At 42.9% G+C, this 19,272-nt stretch overlaps 1 protein-coding gene across 4 annotated transcripts in view; it reads right to left on the bottom strand.

Annotated features, from left to right (window-relative positions):
• Positions 1–19,272, bottom strand: part of AMBRA1 (autophagy and beclin 1 regulator 1) — a 181,781-nt gene that overhangs the window by 9,500 nt on the left and 153,009 nt on the right. For all 4 annotated transcript variants that reach the window (XM_080931693.1, XM_080931694.1, XM_080931695.1 and 1 more), the window contains one exon: positions 6,327–6,466. In XM_080931693.1, coding sequence (XP_080787819.1) covers positions 6,327–6,466 — 140 coding nt within the window. The remainder of the gene's footprint in view (positions 1–6,326; positions 6,467–19,272) is intronic.

The following is a 19,272-nucleotide window of genomic DNA, read 5'->3' as shown; positions in this document are numbered from 1 at the left end:
GAGGAGGTAGGCACCTATAAACAAGGAAGTCAGTCCTCTCAGGAACTGATGGTGAGCATTTCAGTTTCCAGAACTAAGAAAAACCAGTATCTGTGGTTTAAGCCACCAGGTCTATGTGTTTTGTTAAGGCAGCCTAAATAGATTATGATATACTCTAGTATGTCAGTTTGCAACCTGGGGGCAGCAGTGTTGCTCTCCAGGGAACATCCCCAGGAAATAAGAGATGGAAGTCAGCTAAGAAGGAGGTGGGGGGCCGGAGAGAAGTGCTGAGTCAGCGGAAGGTTAGGCTGCCTTGTTCAGAAGGCAGCAGAATTGGGGAAGAAGCCCCAGATCTAGCTGTCATCCTGGGGAGAAGCTTCACCTGAGGGGATGCTCGCTTCCTCTTTCTCTGCCTTCTTACATGCCTGCGTACCTCATGCTCACTGGACTTTTATTCGGACCCCTCTATAGAGTACAGTCTCATTTATACAAAGACTTACTTATTTCTGTGGGGTCTAAAGACAACTGGAGAGTAAAGGTGAGAGGTAGCCTTGCATTAGGAAAAGGCAAATGGCCAGAAGCAAACTGTAGATCCTCTCAAAATAGCACTTTTTGGTGAGCAAATCCTGGCTGCATTATGTCTATGTGAAGCCAGCTGCCAAGAAGCCTTTGATGTACAAACTTGTCAAGATTTATTGACAGGTTGCAATACCATGTGGGCCTCTGCCAAATTCCTCCTCTGTAATTCCTGTTACTCAGGGTTAGTTAGTGACAACAAACTGTTCACACCAAACCTACAACAAACCAAGTATGGTGTGACCAGAAACCTTCCTATCTCAGAAAGGGAACTTTGGAAGAACCAGTCTGTTTTGGGACCATCAACATGACACTAGAAGCCAAGGACTCCCATAAAATACTCCAATCAGGATGCATGTGCCATCCCTTTAAAGCTGAGGACTGGGCTGTTTACTGAAGATAGCACAGCTGAGTGTGTAGAGGACATACCTGTACTCCTAGAAGGTGAGAGGGTCTTGAGTTTGAGCCCTGACTCACTGCTCTTTGTTTGTGGCCGGTGAACCTGACAATGGCAAGGCACGTTTTGGACTTGAGTTCCTATTTGGGTACTGTACAAAAGGATCAGAGCTGATGAGACCTTTTCTGGTAACTAAATGTCACTGATTCTGCCTTTTAGTTAAAAGAATAATTTTCAGCCAGCTCTTTCTTTCTTGGGACTTGGTAAGGATAAATGAGTTAGTTTGTTCTAGGTTCTTCTTGGGAGCTAGACAAACATACAAAGGGATAAAGACTGGGAAGGTCTGTTGTTAAAAGTCACGGGGCACCAATGTTGTTAAAAGATGACGTCCTGGGTTTCCGCACCAATGTTAGGAAAAGGATGAAGAGTGTGTGTGTGTGTGTGTGTGTGTGTGTGTGTGTGTGTGTGTGTGGAGGGGGGATATGACCCATGAAGGTGCCTGGGAGCAAGGGGGATGCCTTTGAAGGGCACATGTTGGGAATTCCTTCCCCCTGAGGGACCAGCCACACTACAATATAGTACAGAATAGAGTTTATTCAAGTCATGGGAGAGTTAAGAGGGTAGCAGTGGGAGGGAGGGAGGGAGGGAGGGAGGGAGGGAGGGAGAGAGAGAGAGAGAGAGAGAGAGAGAGAGAGAGAGAGAGAGAGAGAGAGAAGAGAGGAGAGGAATAGAGGAGTAGAGGCCAGCTATGAGCATGTGGAGAGGGGGAAGGGAAGGGGAAGAGGAGGGATGGGGCGGGAGAGCAAGAAAGAGCAACAGAACAAGAGAGAGAGGAGGAGGCAAGCAGCCCCTTTTATAGTGTCAGGTCACTGGGGCGGAGCATACCTGGCTATTGCCAAGTAACTCAAGGGTGGGGTTTACAGAATCTCAACAAGGTCTACAAGGGGCAGTGTTTCAAATGGCCTTCTACACAGCACTGGGTTCTCTTCAGCAGTCTCTCTAAGCTGTGCTTCTGGGTGTGGCTCACTGCTGGGGTTCTACTGGGTTCCTTGAGTAGACAGAAAAGCCAGCCTTGCTTTCTCGGTGATCACATGATCTGTGGCTTAAGAACACTGTTCATCTGACAGTCTCAGGACCTCTTTGATAACTGCTTCCAGGAAGACTGGCATTTCTCTGCACCATTTCTAGGGTGAGGGGAAGAGCTGGCACCTGACTCTCCTGACTAGCCCGAAGGAGAGAGTCTCGGTGCAAGTTCCTTTTTCATCCCAAAATACGCCTTCCCCTCCTTGGTTAGTAATGCTTGATTATAATTACCATTCCCATGGGTGGCTCCCCTGACAGAGCTGAGACTTTGTAAGGACCGCCATCCTTGGCCAAGGCTCCAGGCTGCATATTCAGGTCACTTCTCTTTGCCTTCTGAGCTGATCTAGAAGCAGTGGTTTAGTAATGTCTCTTCACCCTCATTTACAGGGAAGCTCCATGAAGCCTGCCAGTGGTCCTACACACCCACTGGGAGGGTCAGTGGTGCTGGCTAGGCAATCAGCCAGAGGCACAGCAGCTTGGAAGTAGGGAGGTACAGCTCATTACCAGGAAGGAGAAAGGGGATCATTGAACTTATCTGCCGGCCATCATGGTGTGACAGCCTGGTACAGGCCCTCAAGGGACAGTCTTTTCACTAGTCCTAAGAGTTCTTTCCTAGGGTAAGATGGGGTATTCTTTAAAGCCTCTGTCCATGGCAAGCAGGACTTTACAATAACCAAGAGACACCCAAGAAGCTTGTTTCCAGTCTTTGTGCCTGGCAAGAGTATTGAGGCAGAGACAATGGAGACGAATCAAGAGCAGTACTGAGAGCACAAAATGCAGCAGCTGCCTGCGCCTGCGCCTGGACAAAGGCACAGCCACCTGTATGGGGGAGGGCTGCAATCTTGGCCCAGCTGGTGGGCTAGATTCTGTGCCCTTGGGAATGGGTGTGCCAGGGAACTGCTTCCCACAGGAACAGGCAGCAAGCCTTAAGCAGCTGCCTATGAAACAGACTGGTACTCTGAGCTTCTACTTCTCTGTTTGTTCATCATCTAGGCAAGAGGTCTGTCAATCATAGGCATCAACAATGGCCTATCCTCCTACTTTCCAATGCACCAGACACCTGGTTCACCTAAATAGGACCTAGAGGTCTTAGGGAATTAAAAAAAGATAGGTGTGTGCCTGCATATATTTTTATGCAGGAGAGAATATGTTGCTTTCTTAAAAAAAACCAACTCATTTATTCTGTGTACATGTGTAATCAAAAGGGAAACTTGAGGGAGTTGATTCTTTCCTCCTACCGTGAGAGTCCTGGGGACTAATCAGATCATCAGACTTGACACAGAGACCCTTTGCGTCATCTCAAAGGCCTTGTTTTATTTATTTAGGTTTTATTTTTTGAGATAGAGTCTTGCTATCTAACCCGTGGTAGTTTCAAACCCAAGACAATACTCTAGCCTCAGACACTTGGGTGCTGGGATTATGGGCATGAACCACCAATATGCGGTTTTATGGGAATTTTTGATGAGAAAAGACTTAAATATCAGTTGTAGGAAAGAGATCTGAATTGTAAAATTCAGAGGCCCAATTCTAACAGTGATTAGTGGGAAGGCCTAAGATAACCTTCTTATTTTGCCTGAAGTAAAAATAGAAGGTATGAAGGTGGCTAAACTTTAAGTCCAGCATCGTGGAAAGAACCTGTGATGGGAAGTCTGAGGGAATCTAGGTTATCATGTGTGTCTAGGTCAGTCAGTCTTGGTCATATACTGAGATCTTGGGGTAACTTTGCAGAACTTAAGATAAAGTTTCACCCATGCTAAATGTTTATGAGCCCCTAAATTTCCTGTCTTAAGGCTACAGAATCCCAAGCAATCAGAATAAAATAGGAGAACCATAACTAGTGGGTAAGTTACCCCTACTTGGTCTGGTAACTAGGACTGTCCTGTGGTCTAGTGCCCATTCTATTTAGGAAGAGGCTCGAGCTCCTAGAAGCCCAAGATGGTTTAGGCTCACTAAGACTCTGGGATGCTCAAGACAACATATGGGGAGAAGAGAGAAAATAGAGGCCAAAGCCACCTTCATGTTTGGCTGAGGAGTCTGTGACTCACACCAAATACGTGGGCTAGGGTTTGAGGCATGACATCTAGGAGGAGGGGTGACAACAAACTGGGTTAGAGAGTGCCTCTGGAGGGAAGTCACTTTGAGAGGGAGAGGGCTAGAGTACTTTACTAGGGACAAAGGTGAGTGGTGGGAGTCAAAGATAAAACCAGACTGGAAAAAACAGGTCTCTGAAAAACAGGAAAAGAAATGCCTACAACTATAATGTTGGTATGAATAAAATTATAGCCCAGAATTCTATACCAATTTTGGAAAGAGTATCTACTAGATTTATCTTAGGAATTCCTAAGAAGAAGAAATAAGATAGCCAGCTTCATGTGGTTTGGGGAAAAGAAGTTATTTGAGAACCCACACAGATCCTGGATCAGAGACAGCACAGAGAAAGGGCAAAAAGTGACAGGTCCAGCATCTGTGCTAAAAGTAGCTCAGAGATGTAGGCTTTGTTATGGAAAGACACAAGGAAGCAGTGAGAGAGCCTTCTTGGACACAGAAACTTTGGAATAAGTAGCATCCAGAACAAGGTCCTCTCCCTTCTGGAAGAGCAACATCACTGGGTTAGACTTAAGTCTCTTTTGGGGAAGAATATGCAAATATTCAAGATGGAGTCAAGGTGTTGCTGGTTGTAATGAGCCAAGTCTCCTCTCCCTAATGCCACAGTCATAACTCAGCTGAGAGTTGATAGGATCAATCACCAGATACCTACCAGACCATAAGAACTGATCCAAAACAAAAACAAAAAACACCCCCCCACACACACACTCCAAGGTCCCTCCAAAGCACAAAGGCAGTGTAAAAGGTGGGGATGTTGATCAGTTGAAGAATAGTTGCCTAGCAAATTAATGTCCAAAGCCCTAGTACAACATGAACTGGGTGTGATATCCATGGCTGTAATATCAGCACATGGAAGGTGAAAGCAAGGAGGATCAGAAGCTCATGAGCCTCCTAAGTGATGTAAATTCTGAGGCTAGACTGGAATACATAAGATCTTGTCTGGAAAAAATAAAATAGAAATAAAGGCAATGTGGGCACTCCCAAAGGCCAAAGGCTTTGCACGATCAGTCACAACAAGCACTTGGGTCTGCACAACACGCAGCAGACTGCACCGAGTGAAGAGCAGCACCAGGGCAGCCTGGAGACAGAAGTGGCATTTAGTCAGCTGGAACCCCGCAGTGCCCCACACAGCAATCAGCCTGCTCTGCAGTGAAGCAGAGCCTCACACTCTCCACCTGGCTGGGTCTAGAAACTGATAATCAGGCTGACTCCAGGATCTTGAGTATGTGGCTGAAGAGACCACTAACCTTCAAAAAGGAAAAGGTGTCATTAGGTCAGATGCGATCCTGCTCCCCATTTTTTCCTTACTTCGAAGCCAGATAATAATCACCGAGGCTACTGATCTGCAACAGCTGTCTCTATGTCTTGCTCCTTTTTACTAGAAACTGTAGCTTATAATAGGGGAAGCTGAAAAGCTCAATGTGATTTATTTATTTATCTTATGTGTATGTTTTAAAGTGTATTTTATTATATAATTATATATTATATAACAAAATATCATTACATTTTATACTAGTTATAATTTTATGATGATAATAAAAAGATAAAAGTTATTTTATGTGTATGTTTGCCTGCATGTATGTATATGCATGGGTATCCTGGTACACATGGAGACCAGAAAAGGGAGTCATATCCCCTGGAACTAGAGTTATAAATGGTTGTGAACCATCACATGAATATGGAGAACCTAACCTGGGTCTCTTGCAAAAGAAACAGAGCTCTCAACTGCTGAACCATCTCTTCAAGTCACCAGATATTTTGGGGGGGGGGGGTCAAAGACTATTCCAAATTTTATTATTTATTTAGGTTCTTTAGGACAACAGGGTTTCTCTGCTCAAAAGCCTGGCTGTCCTGAAGTCAGGGTTAGACCAGATTGGCCTTGAGAGAAGAAGGTTCTTTAAGCAGCCTAGAAAGCTGTTTGCAGGGACCAACATAAAACAGGACTCTTTTTTTTTTTTTTTTAAATCCCTTTCTTTTTTGAGACAGAGTCTTGATATGTAGTCTAGGCTTGTTTCGAATTCCATCCTTCTGCTCATTTTTTTCATGCACTACCCTCCAATACCTCTCTAGATTGTCCGTGTAAAAGGACCTACCTGTCTGGCCAGGCCTACAAGTAAGTACTATTTTATTTAGGTCTCTGTTCAGAAAGTATCCACATACCCCTCCCCTCCTTTGAGTAACTCACTCTGGTCGGCAGATCACCAGGTCTCCTTTGTTGGTGCCATAGGCCAAACCAAGCCCTGGCTCAGGTAGCCAACGGGCAGAGTTGATGCTGACGTGTCTCCGCTGGTCAGCAGGCATGGGATAAAGGACGTTGAAAACTCTCTGGATGGATGGGAGACAGAGAAAAGAATGGGAGGAGAAACAACTTTTTATCAAAAGTAATAAAATTCCAGGAGGGTCAATTAGCCACAGGGAAGGGAGGAAACTTTAGGCTAGAATGGGCTGACTTTAAGCTCATATTTGAGGCCCTGGGGAAGCCCTTTCACTTCCAGAGAGCAAGGTCTCTTTTAGGAGCACACTTACCATTCATAGCCTTAGTACTCCTCACCTCATTCCTCTGACATCAGGGCCTTCAAGGCCTCACCCACAGCCTACCACACTGGAAAGGACCGGCCTTAACTTTACTCTGACCAGCACAACCACTGAAAGGCAACCTGGGCTGGTAATATTGTTACTATGGAAACCCAGATCTCTCACAGTAATAGGGAATTGGAGGTGATAGGGGGGCGGGAGGGGGTGACAACATCAGAGAACATTCTTAATTCATCTAATTAAAAGCACTGTTAAACTGCTATTGTTAAGGAAACCCAAAAGGTGTATTCAGATGTGCGGAGCAGAGCAGAGGGGAATCTTCTACTTCTGAGTGCCTTCTAGCTTATATAAACCACCATTAAATCGATCTTCTTCAAAGGCAGAACTTTCCTTTTCAGTGACTTCTGTTATCTTTCCAAGCTACTCTGTCTTGAGGGTGACCTAGCAATATGTAAAGTTTGGGCTGAAGGGAAACCCAACTACAAGGTCTCTCACAGACCTGAGAGTTATCTCAAGAGAACCTTTGGTTAGAGATTGAGACAGGGAGGAGAGATATGAAAAGATAGGGACATTTACTTGAACCTAACTTTGAACCCTGATGTGACTATATAACAACCTGTCTTGACCTCAGCCTAAATATCTCCTGCATCCAAGGTTGAGGATCCAGTCCAATTGGTAGAGCTCTTGCCTAAGCATGCACGAAGCCCAGAGTTTGATCTCCAGCACCACATGAACTTGGCCTGGTGATACACAGCTGAAATCCCAGCAATCATAAGGCCTCTAGAGTCAGGATGACCAGACATCTTTCAGTACAGAAAATTAAAACTTGCCTGGGCTATGTGGTACTCCAACAACAACAACAACAACAAAGTGCTCAATAGCAGAACACTTGCCTAGCATGACAAAATCCTGGGTTACATGCTGAGTACTGTAAATGACAGGGAAATGGGGGAGACACAGGATCAACCAAGCACCACTACAAACACACTTGCATTCAAATAACTAGGGAAACAAACACTGAGGACATAAAAATAGCCTGGCATGGCACACGTTTAAAAATGGTGGCTGCTGATACTATTGCTGGGAACATTCACCTAGGATCTTTAAGAAGGGTCTGTGAAAGGACAGGAATTGAGACTCATTTCCTGTTTCTTCTCATTTCTTTCAGCTCTTATTCTAGCCTCCTGGTTTTTAAACTATACAGTAGGGATAAACTTTCTTGCTATCTATATCTATATCTATATCTATCTATATATATATATAGATATATATATGAAATTTAGGATGGTTTGTTAATTTTTAAAAATTATCACCGAGACAGGTTCTTGCCTAAGCTTCCTTCAACTTTTGAACTTAAAAACTGGGGTGGCACCCAGCTATACCACTCCTGGACATATGCCCAAAAGATGCTCCAACATCTAACAAGGACACATGTTCCACCATGTTCATAGCAGCCTTATTTATAATAGCCAGAAGCTGAAAAGAACCCAGATGTCCCTCAACAGAGGAATGGATACAGAAAGTGTGGTACATTTACACAATGGAGTAATACTCTGCTATTAGAAACAATGATTTCATGAAATTCCTAGGCAAATGGATGGAACTTGAAGCTATCATCCTGAGTGAGTCACAAAAGAACACACATGGTATGCACTCACTGATAAGCGGATACTAGCTCCCCAAAGCTCTGAATACCCAAGAAACAATTCACAGATTTTATGAAGTTCAAAAAGAAGAAAGGCCAGAATGTGGATGCCTCAGTCCTTCTTAGAAGGGAGAACAAAACACTCACAGGAGGAAATACAGGGACAAATAGAGGAGCAGGGATTGAAGAAAAGATCACTAAGAGACTGCCTCACCTGGGGAGATCCACCATATATGCAGCCACCGAATCCAAGCACTATTGCTGATGCCAAGTAATGCTTACTGGCAGTAGCCAAATATGGATGCCTCCTCAGGGGCTCTGTCAGAGTCATACAGATACAGTTGAGGATGCTTGCAGCTAACCATCAGACTGAACACAGGGGACCCCAATGAAGGAGCTAGAGAAAGGACTGAAGGAGCTAAAAGGTTTGCAACCCCATGGGAAGAACAACGTTATTAACCAACCAAACCCTCCAGAGTTACCAGGGACTAAAACACCAACCAGTGAGCACACATGGAGAGACCCATGGCTCCTGTTGCATATGTAACAGAGGATAGCATTGTCTGGCAATTGGAGAAGTTTGGTCCAGTGAAGGCACCTTTTCCCATTGTAGGAGAATGCCAAGGTGCTGAGGTGGAGTGGGTAGTTGGGAGAGGGAGCACCTTTATGGAAGCAAGAGGAGGGGGAAAGAGGATAACATTTGAAATGTAAATACAGAGAATATCCAATTTAAAACAAAAAACAAAAAAAAAAAAAACAAAAACAAAAAAAAAAAACAACAACAACTGGAGTGGGGGCTGGAGAGATGGCTCAGCCTTTGAGAGCACTGATTGCTCTTCCAGAAATCCTGAGTTCAAATCCCAGCAACCACACAACCATCTGTAATAGAATATGATGCTCTCTTCTGGTGTGCATGAAAACAGCTACAGGGGCAACAGTCACACCTGCCTCTTTTTTTCTTTAGAATACTTTTTTAAAGATTTGTTTATTTTATATATACGAGTACACCGTCACTGTCTTCAGACACACCAGAAGAGGGCATAAGATCTCATTACAGATGGTTGTGAGCCACCATGTGGTTGCTGGGAATTGAACTCAGGACCTCTGGAAGAGCAGTCAGTGTTCTTATCTGCTGAGCCATCTTACTGGCCCCCAAATAAACAAATCTTAAAAGACAAAATATTGGGGTGGGTGTAATGGTGCATACTTGCCCAAAATGTCCTTTCACATTTGTATTCAAATGACCCTTCTACCTCAGCCCTTGAGGTAGGAGGACCTCAGTTTTAAGGTCAGCCCTAGGCTACAGGGTGTGACCGTACCTCAATGCGCCACGCCAAAGAGGTAAAACAACAACAAAACTAAGGGCCTCCTCTATAATCTGCTCAAACCAAGCATATGTGTGCCTTGCATGTCAACCAGAAGGGCCTTCACAGTCTTACAATGCATGCACATTCCCTGTTGTTGCTACACAGAATACTGGTATCATTAACTTTTCAGGTGTGACACTGAACAATGTGTCAGTACCTGTTGGCACTGTTTCAGAATCGTTTTGCTATGGTTTTAAGGTTGACGGAGCCTTTACCTACACAGAATTGGCTTTGGCTTGATTCCTAACAGTGCTTGTTATACTAAGAAACTCCTGGCCTGGCATGACTGAGCATATCTGGGATCCTAGCACCCAGAAGCTGGACATAAGAAAAGTAACTGGGCAACAATTTCCCCAATACTGAAAGATATTTGATAGCTCCAGCTACTCTCAAACCATGTGTGATCTCAACCATTAGAGACCAAATTGGCTGTGAGACTCAGTGGGGACAGGGTCAAGTCCACTGGCACAGATAGGGCATCTGATTCAGTGTAGGTAGGGGACAGCCTTGCCTTAACTAAGGTTCAATGAATACAGTTCAAAGGAAGGTTTCCTTAAGATAGTTCAAGTGTCTTGAAATTCATCAGGAGATGTGAAAGGCCAAGCCAGTAGTCTGCCAACCTCCATGACCCCGTGACAAAATTGACATCCCATGAGGTACACTACTTAATTCTAGGATATTGGAAGAGAATTTTGAAAACCCGGAAACTCTATGCAAGGCTAGATACAAAACAAAACCACTGATTCATGTCTGAAAAGCCCTGGTTTCACTTGTTTTAGCTGTAGCTGATACTCTACCTAGAACATGACAGATGCTAACAGCACACCTCTCCTTCTGAAGTATAGCATTTTCATTTTGTATATCATTTATAAAGAAAACAAGAATTAATATGCTAGAATGAACAGACTTTAGTACCCATATGGTCTCAGCACATCAACAGGTCAAGTTTCCAAATTGCTATAGTTCTAAGGGAGCAGAGAAGATTATGACCCTCCACTTCTAGGGTCCAACACAACCTCTGCTTCACCTGCTTGAACAAAAGAAAAAACTCCCAGAATAAAACTGAAAGCATTTTTTTTTTTCTGTTTAAAAGAGAGCAAAAAAAAAAAAAAAAAAAAAAAAGAAAAAAAAAAGAAAGGTTAGTGGAAAACTTTTAAAATTCAGAGAAATCTGGGCAAAGTGATAGGTATTATAATCTTAGCACCACAGAGGTAGAGGCAGGAAGATTCCAAATATGAGCCTGCTTGTGCTACACAAGGCATTTTAAAGAAGTCTAGGCTCTATAAAAGTCTATCCCAAAACATAGCACAATACAGGAAAAACATACCTTTAACCCTTCTTTTCTAGTGCATGTCAATAAAACTCAGACCATTAGCTCAGCAACAAACTTCATTGCCTAGAGCCGGCCAGTTAAGAAGCTAGGAGAAAAAAAAAAAACCTCTGTGCTGCTTTTTTGTACATCATCTTTGAAACTGGAACCTTACAGTGATGGCTGGAGGTCTAACGCAGCTGGGGGGTCCACCTTACAACTGAAGCTGGTTCAAGAAAGGAGAGATGGAGGATAGAAGAGCCCTGGAATGGAAAACCTGTTAGAAAGCACAGGATGCTTTACGTTTTCAAAAAAAGGTGATAAGATCAATTGTCTAGTAAGATGGGAAAGATTAGTGGAAAGTAGAGACAAGAAACAATGGACAGATGGGTGCCTTTATCAAAGGCCAAGAAACACATATCCAAGGGCAGGCATGGGGGAAGGGAGCACACTACCATTTTATATTTTGAGACTGGTTTGACCTTGCAGTACAGTCTAACATGGCCTGAAACTTAAAATTCCTGTTTCAACCTCTGGGATATTGGATCATAGGCATGTATCATCATGCCTAGCTTTAGTTTTCTTTCTTCTTGTGGTGTTAGGGATCTAATGTATAATTCTGGATATGCTAGATGAGCATTCCACTACTAATATATCTCCAGAATTCTAAGAAACTTAAAACATTTGCTATCTCCAAGACCCTTGCATTTACTTTTATGTCCTAAAGACAAATGAATACTAGTCAAACACTTTTCTGCTTAACTATACCCCAATATTCCTAGTGTGAACTTTTTCTTTTAAACATGTCTGCCTGTCTCTGTCTCTCTGTCTGTCTGTCTGTCTGTCTCTCTCTGTGAATGCTTTCATGAATGCCATGGCACACTAGTATAGGTCAGTGGCCAACTTATAGAAGTCAGATCTCTTCTTCTGTCGTGTGGATTCCAGAAATGGACTGAACTCAGATCATTAGGTGTGATGCCATACCTACTCAAACTATCTTGTTGGCTCAAATCTTTATATGTATGTGCACATGTATATGTATATATTTCATAGATACCAGAAGAGGATTTCAATTCCTTGGAGCTGAAATTATAGGTAGCTTTGAGCTGCCTGACATGGGTTCTAGGAATTGAACTTGGATCCTCTTGAAGAGCAGCAAGGGCTCTTATCTGCTGAACTATATTTTCAGTGTCCCCTTTTAAAAACTAATCTTTTACTTATTTGTTTGTGTGTATCTATGTGCTCCAAAGGGCTATAAAAAAGGCATCAGATCCCCTTGGAACTAGTGTCATAGGTGGTTGTGGGTCACCCAACATGGTGCTGAGATCTGAACTCTGGTCCTCTGTAGCAGAAATATGGATTCTTAACCAGTCATCTTTCTACCCTCAAAGTCTGTCTTTTTAAAAGTAGTTATTTATAGCCTTGTATGGTCACATATACTTGTAACCAATCTTAGCACTCTGGGAGGTAAGGCAGAAAGACCATAAATTCATGATCTATCGAGCTACAGAAAAAGATTGTCTCAAGAAAAGAGAAAGACTAATAAAGTGTTTATTTAAAAACAAAGATCAGAATACCAAGTTACTTAATTTTCTTTTTTTTTAATTTGGTCAATGCAAGAATAGCAGAATTACAATAATCAATAAGGAATTCTGTTTTTAAAAGGAAGCTCCTCATTAGTGCCTTTGCTCAATTATGGTTTACCATGTACATTGATGGCAGTAAATAGATTATGTGCATGTAGGGACTAGGAAGCACATTACATACAGAACTCAATATAACTCACATTCATGAAACCAACAACTCATGCCTCCTGGGTGCCATACACAATAAAGATTTTGAAGGTGGAAGTGATAAGACTAATCCAGAAGCAGGAGTTGGCATGCTGGGGCACACTTGTAATCCCAAAATTTAGGAAGCTAAAATAGGAGGATCATGAGTTCAAGGCCAGCCCAGGCAACATACCAAGATGGTCTCAACCACAGACCCCAACACCAAACCAAAGCAAACCAAACCAAAGCAAAGCAGCAAATTATTAAACTGAGATGCACAAGAGGTCTCTGGTCACTGCTATACTTCTAGACCCAGTCTAGTACCTGCACCTTGACAGAAGCAACATTCTGAGATGTCCTGAACTGAATTCAGAATGGAGGGTGGTGGAGGGAAGTGATGAGACGTTAGTTAGACATAGTGAAAACGCTCTCTCACATCCCTGAATGCACACTGAGATCTTGACTCTGCTTGTCACATTCAAAACCAAGGCTAACATCCCTAGCTACTGATTCTCCAATCCAGATGTAACAGCCACTCTCCAGTCTCAGACTAATTCTGCTCCTCTTATTTATAAATTCAGGTCCAATGTAAACTTTTATTTCCTTTCCCTCACTTTTTGTTATACAACACTCTTAGATCTTGGTTTTAGGGCCATTTTTTCGAATTGCTATCCAGCCTCACTGTAGGTAGTAGAGGAAACATGGCATCTCTCCCTTCCACTACTGAGGGAAGATTCACTAGGGCTGCTCACATGCTAGGCAAGTACTCTGTTGCTAAACTACATGTCCAGTCTAATAGACTCTTAATTCAGAGCTCCCTGGGTCCCAAGAGTTTCAGTTTAATACTTACAGGAGGCACAAGGCACAACTTTCTTTTGAGAAGACATGAATGTAGTATAGAATCCATTCTCCTAAGAGAGACACAGTGGAGTGTGTGTGAGGGGATCGTCAGAGCTGTGTTGCTGTCATGGAAAAATTCTCCTGAATGAATGGCTCTAATGGCAGCTCTAATGATATTTTAAATTTTGTATCTTGTTCTCCCCGTCTCTGAAAAATCATATCAGAGACACCTCTGTCTGACTTTTAACTTGCCCCTCCCACTTTTCTATGATTTTATGAAGAGAGAAATGTTTTGAGGATAGACACTTTGTGCTACATCGCAGAAGTCAACTTTAAGATAATTGCAGCGGAAACAGCTTTTAATCAATGGACAGGCAGCTTTAAGGAAATTAATGAGGGCAGAATCGTGGGAAAGAGTAAATCATTTTTGACAACAAAGCTGTCTCGCTTCTGTCCCAATCTCCCCTTAAAGAAATGCTACCCTTCCAATACATAAAAATAAAGTGTCTGTAGTTGCCAAATCTGCTTCCCCAAGATTACAAAACACCTCAGACCCTAGGACCTTCTGAGTGTTCTTCACCAAGCCAGAGTTTTGGATCTTCGAAAATTAAAGTTTTAAAATCCATATGTACAGAGATGTGTAGAATTATACCATAAGGTGGAGGTCTGCGGGAGATACTGGTGAAGATTAGATACATTAAAATAAAAGTAGGAGGTTCAGAAAAGCCCATGTGTCTAAAGTCATATAAATGCTGGCCAATACTAATGGTTTCAGGCACCCACCCAGATCCAGGATCTAAGCTACAGATGTGCTTTTTGAGTCAAGAGTTTCTATAGTCTAGGCTTGTCTTCTTTTCTTTTAAGATTTCTTTATTTTCATTTTGAACTTATAGATATTTTGCTCTGTGTGTGTATGCGTGTGTGCATGTGTGTGTGTGTGCGTGCGTGTGTGTGTGTGTGTGTGTGTGTGTGTGTGTGTGTGTGTGTGTGACATAATATGCATGTGGAGGTCTGAGGGCACCTTTTGGGAGTTAGTGTTCTCCTTTCACTATGTGGGTTTAAGGGACTGAGTTCAGGCCAGGCTTACTGGCAGGTGCCTGTTGAGCTATCTCACAGCCCAACCTTGAAGCCTACCTCCAGTTCCCAAGTGCTGTGCTCAGGTATGCATCGTTCCTGGCTCAGTTTTAGCCGTAACATGAGGATGATGGCTAGCATGACCCAGAAAGTTTAGGATATGGAATACCCATCGATTTCTCAGTCACCTGGAAATATCTGAACGATCCTTAACAGGAGGTACCATAGAAGTAAACCAGATGAGAGCTCACCACTGAAGAGAAGAACTCATAAAACCAAGAAGGGAAGAGAGCCGGTGTAGCTCAAAGGTAGATTGCTGACTTTGTATGTGCAAGTTCTGACCTCTGGGTCCAATCTCAAGTGTCAAAAACACATGAAAACCAGACATTCTAATACATCTTCTACATGGCTAACACCGAGCTTTTAAGTACAGATTTACTGCATAAAGAAACCATTTTTAATAAATAGGCTGATATTCCCCCAACCAAGTCAAATGATGGTATTCTTATCCATCACTTGTACAGAAAGAGAGAAAGTAGGGTGGTCTGTGAGCCAGCAGCACTGAGCCTCAAGTTCCTAGAGCCTCTTAATGTACTGAAAACTATTTCCGGTTCTTTCTCCTTGGTGTGCTGGGGATGGAATCTGGTCTTGCGCAGGCTAGAAAAGCGCTCTCCTACTTAGCTCCAGCTCTAAACCATTTGTCTGCTGATAATTTGCATCTGTTGGGAAAGGATAGTCTGTGCCTTAGGGAAAAGAACATGACATGTTAATTCCCATTTGGAAGACACTAATCCTTACTCTTCTCACTTTCTAGTTGAGAATGCCCATCGAAGCCCTTGCCCCTGAGCCCCTGCCCCAGCTCTGACTTTTATTCTTTCCCTGAGTAACACAGGGCTTACATGACACAAACTGAAGGACCGATTTGGTATAGGACTATTTCTGGCTTCATTAGTAATTTTGTTACTGTGCTTTCACTTGGTTACAACTAAAGTTATTATAATGTGCAAGTTGCCACTGTTTTAGAAAATTAATTGCAGTTTTCTGTTACAATATTGTGCCTTGTTCCAATTAGAAAATGAAAGCTGAGTAGGAACACAGGCAGTTTAGTGTTTTGGGAATTCAGCAAAACTTCAGCTCAGCAATCTCTAAAAGCCTAACTTAAAACAAAACAGAAATTAACAAAAAGCCCTTACTTGCTTTAGTGAAAGGGACTCAAACAGCAAAGGCAACAGAGTCATGGAAAGTCTCAACTCCAGCTTAGGGGTTCTCTAGTGGACAGAGAACGGGAGACAGAACACAGGAGCCTGGACCCATTCTTCCTGCTCTGCCAATTCTTAGAATTAGAAGGAGCCTCAAAAAAGCAGAGGGGGGAATACTAAAAGGATCTTCCCTCCTAGAAATAGGACAGAACTGAAAATGACTCAACCTGAGGAATCAAAGCCTTGAAGAGGCACAGACAATTAAGAGAAAGACCTGGAGAACCGCAACGACTGAAAAAAGATGGGCGGTGTAGCACAGGCACTCAAAAGGCTGAGTGTGGGTCATGATGGGAATTGCTCTGCTCTCATGCCCTCCTACCACGAGGAACCTCTGACAGCTCCATGACCAGGCTATACTGGGTGGCAATGTAGATAAGAACAGTTCTAGTCTTTACCAGCTCTATCCTACCAAGCTAAACCACACGTGTATATAAATAGCTGAAGATACAATGGAAATAAAAGCACTGTTTTCTAAAATCCAAAGTAAAAGAGCAGGGAGGCTTTAATCCCTGTGCTTGGGGGGTAAAGGCAGGCAGATCTCTGTAAATTCAAGGTCAGCTTGGTCTATATAGAGAGACCCTGGGGAGGCGGAGTTTGGTGGAAACAGAACATAAACAGCAATAAAGTTAGCAAAGAATCAAAGAAGGACGTACCTCAAAATTATGATTGTGTAAGAAAATCTGAAATTGAATCTCTGTTTGCCTTGCTGAAATACTAAAGGGGACACCTTAAAGTGGTAGACATTAAGACCAGCAGCTCATAAGCTCATGTGGAAAGCAGAATCACTGGGAGGGAGGGACTTGTTTTAAATTCTAAAATTGTGTGTGTGTGTGTGTGTTGCTTGCATATATGTACAGGCATCATCCACACATATGCCAGCTACCCTTCTTAGAGGCTAAAAGAAAGCATTGGATTCCCTGGAACTGGAGTTACTGATGATGTTGAGCCTCCAAGTGGGAACCAAACCTGGTCCTCTGAAAAAGCAGTAAGTGGTCTTAGCCTGTATGGGAAGCTTATTTTAAGATACAGACACTGCACCACTGTTATACCTTGTAAATACTTTTTATCTGGAGATAAGGCCTCATAATAGAACAGGCTGGCCTTAACTTCACAATCCTGATTTAGCCTCCGAGTATCTGGGATCACCAGAAACCACTGTGACTGTAGGTCTAAAGGGAATCTGTGTTTTCCAGGGCCCCTGTTACACAGGAACTATAGTTCCAATGCCCAAAGATCACTGCTGTACTCTTAGAATAAGCACACCAAGGCTAACAGCAATTAGCAATTCATTTACAGAGAGATTTCATATGGGATCCTGTAAGAGATCATCTCCTCAGAGAGACATTACTTAGTACAGTAGGAATTAAAATAAATCAATACCCCAGAGGAATTTCTCCTGGGAATGTCTGTTGGTACAACAAGTTCATCTCTGAATATTATCATAGTGAATACAAGAAGTTATTCCATAATGGGGAGGGGAATACACAGTAGAGAAGCTCTAGGCTCCTTCTCTACACAAGCATGTTTCAAGGGCAAAGCTAAGTTTACAGATGGAGAAGCACCAATGCTAATCTATGCATACAGAGGAAGGGGTAAGGGAGAGAGAGATGGAGAAAGAGAGATAGAGAGACACAAAGACAGAGAGATCCTTCAGTGTCATTCGACAAAACTAGAACTTTTGGATGCGCTGGATGGTACATCACAGTGTGCCTAAGGATTGGAATAGCTTAACAAAAAGAGGGAATGCCAGGCTATCTAACTAGCATGTGTGAAGGAGTGTGATGCCTAGTAATACACACATGCATGCACTCTTACAACATGTGTGGCTTCCCTTCCACTGAAGAGTTCAGGGACATTTACTGAATGCTTTGGTTCTTTGAATATAAAAACAAGCAAGACCTCAAAACCCAGATCAACAGTCAGTGAATGCCTCATTGAGCAAAATCTTTGTTGAGATACCTTGATCCTATTGGTGAGAGGAATGCTTCCCAAATGAGATTTTTCCAGTCACTTCAGTTTTCTCACCTGATGGTAGACGGTACTTACTGAGAATCAAAAAGCCTCATTAGAGATGGGGGGCACATTTTCAGAAACAGCTGCTTGCATGGGCACACAGCTGGCTAGCTGCCATGAATGCCTCAGAACAGCAGTAGTGGACCAATTGGACCATACCTTCCCAGGAGAATCCTCCAACCAAATTCCCTCAGCTCTGGTCTCACATGACAAAAGACATCTCTGCTTTTGCTTGTAGGTATTTGATTTTAGCTAGGTATTTCTACCTGGCTATGAGAAAGATGGAGAGCTGGCAAATTTTGCCTAGGAACTGGGGTAGAGGCTTGGCTTTTGAAGAAAAAAAAAAAAGCTGGAGATGTGTATTAACATTACTGTAATAAGATCCATTTAAAAAAAAGTATTTTTTTTACAACAGTTAGAAGAGCTGTTGGGACCAGGATGTAGGTGGTAAGAGGCAGATACCATGTGCTTTTATGGTCTGCGTAAGATTATCGAAAGAACAACACTACACTTAAAACTCTACTCCCACCCTCAGCTATCCAGTTAAGAAAACGAGTGTGGGGAACTACCATGGTTTTCTCATTCTCACCCACACAGAACGCTACTGTCATGTTATCAAAAGCCAAGTGCCTTGTTGCTGCCCTTTCAGAGCTCCTGAAGGATGCCACTGGTTCTGACAGTTACTACCTGAAAATGATAAGGGACAAAAGGGCTTTTCTGAGTGTCTCTTTAATTCACTTAGTTTCTACTATGGATCAGGTTCTCTACCAGGTCTTTGGATTTCATAAAGAGAAAGCAGATGTCTCTGCTCTCCAAAGGAGCTCAAGTCCAGAATATACAAACAACTGCAGGTCGGTGAGACAGGGGCTAGCATAATGATATGTACTCAACAGAGTAGTGGCAGCAGTCACTACTGTAAGGAAGCTGCCAAAGGAGGACAAACGAGGACAGCTGAAGATGTGGAACAGGAAAACATCCCAGCTTTTTCTTTAGTAATTAATTTATTATATATTAGCACACTGTAGCTGTCTTCAGACACACCAGAAGAGAGCATCAGATGTCACTGCAGATGGGTGTGAGCCACCACGTGATTACTGGGATTTGAACTCAGAACCTCTGGAAGAGCAGTCAGTGCTCTTAACTACTGAGCCATCTCTGCAACCCAACATCCCAGGTTTTTAAAGGTGTTTTAGCAAACAAAAGCCTTATCAGTATTAGGTTCAGGAAGTTTGAAAAGCAGTTCAGTACAGTCAGCCAAAAGATACTATAATTAAAAAACAAAGGAAGAAGAGGCCAGCAAAGGAAAGACCACCCTAG

This window comes from Micromys minutus (assembly GCF_963924665.1).
Source record: "Micromys minutus genome assembly, chromosome: 17".
Lineage (NCBI taxonomy): Eukaryota > Metazoa > Chordata > Mammalia > Rodentia > Muridae > Micromys > Micromys minutus.
This window is presented reverse-complemented; position numbering and strand designations above follow the sequence as displayed.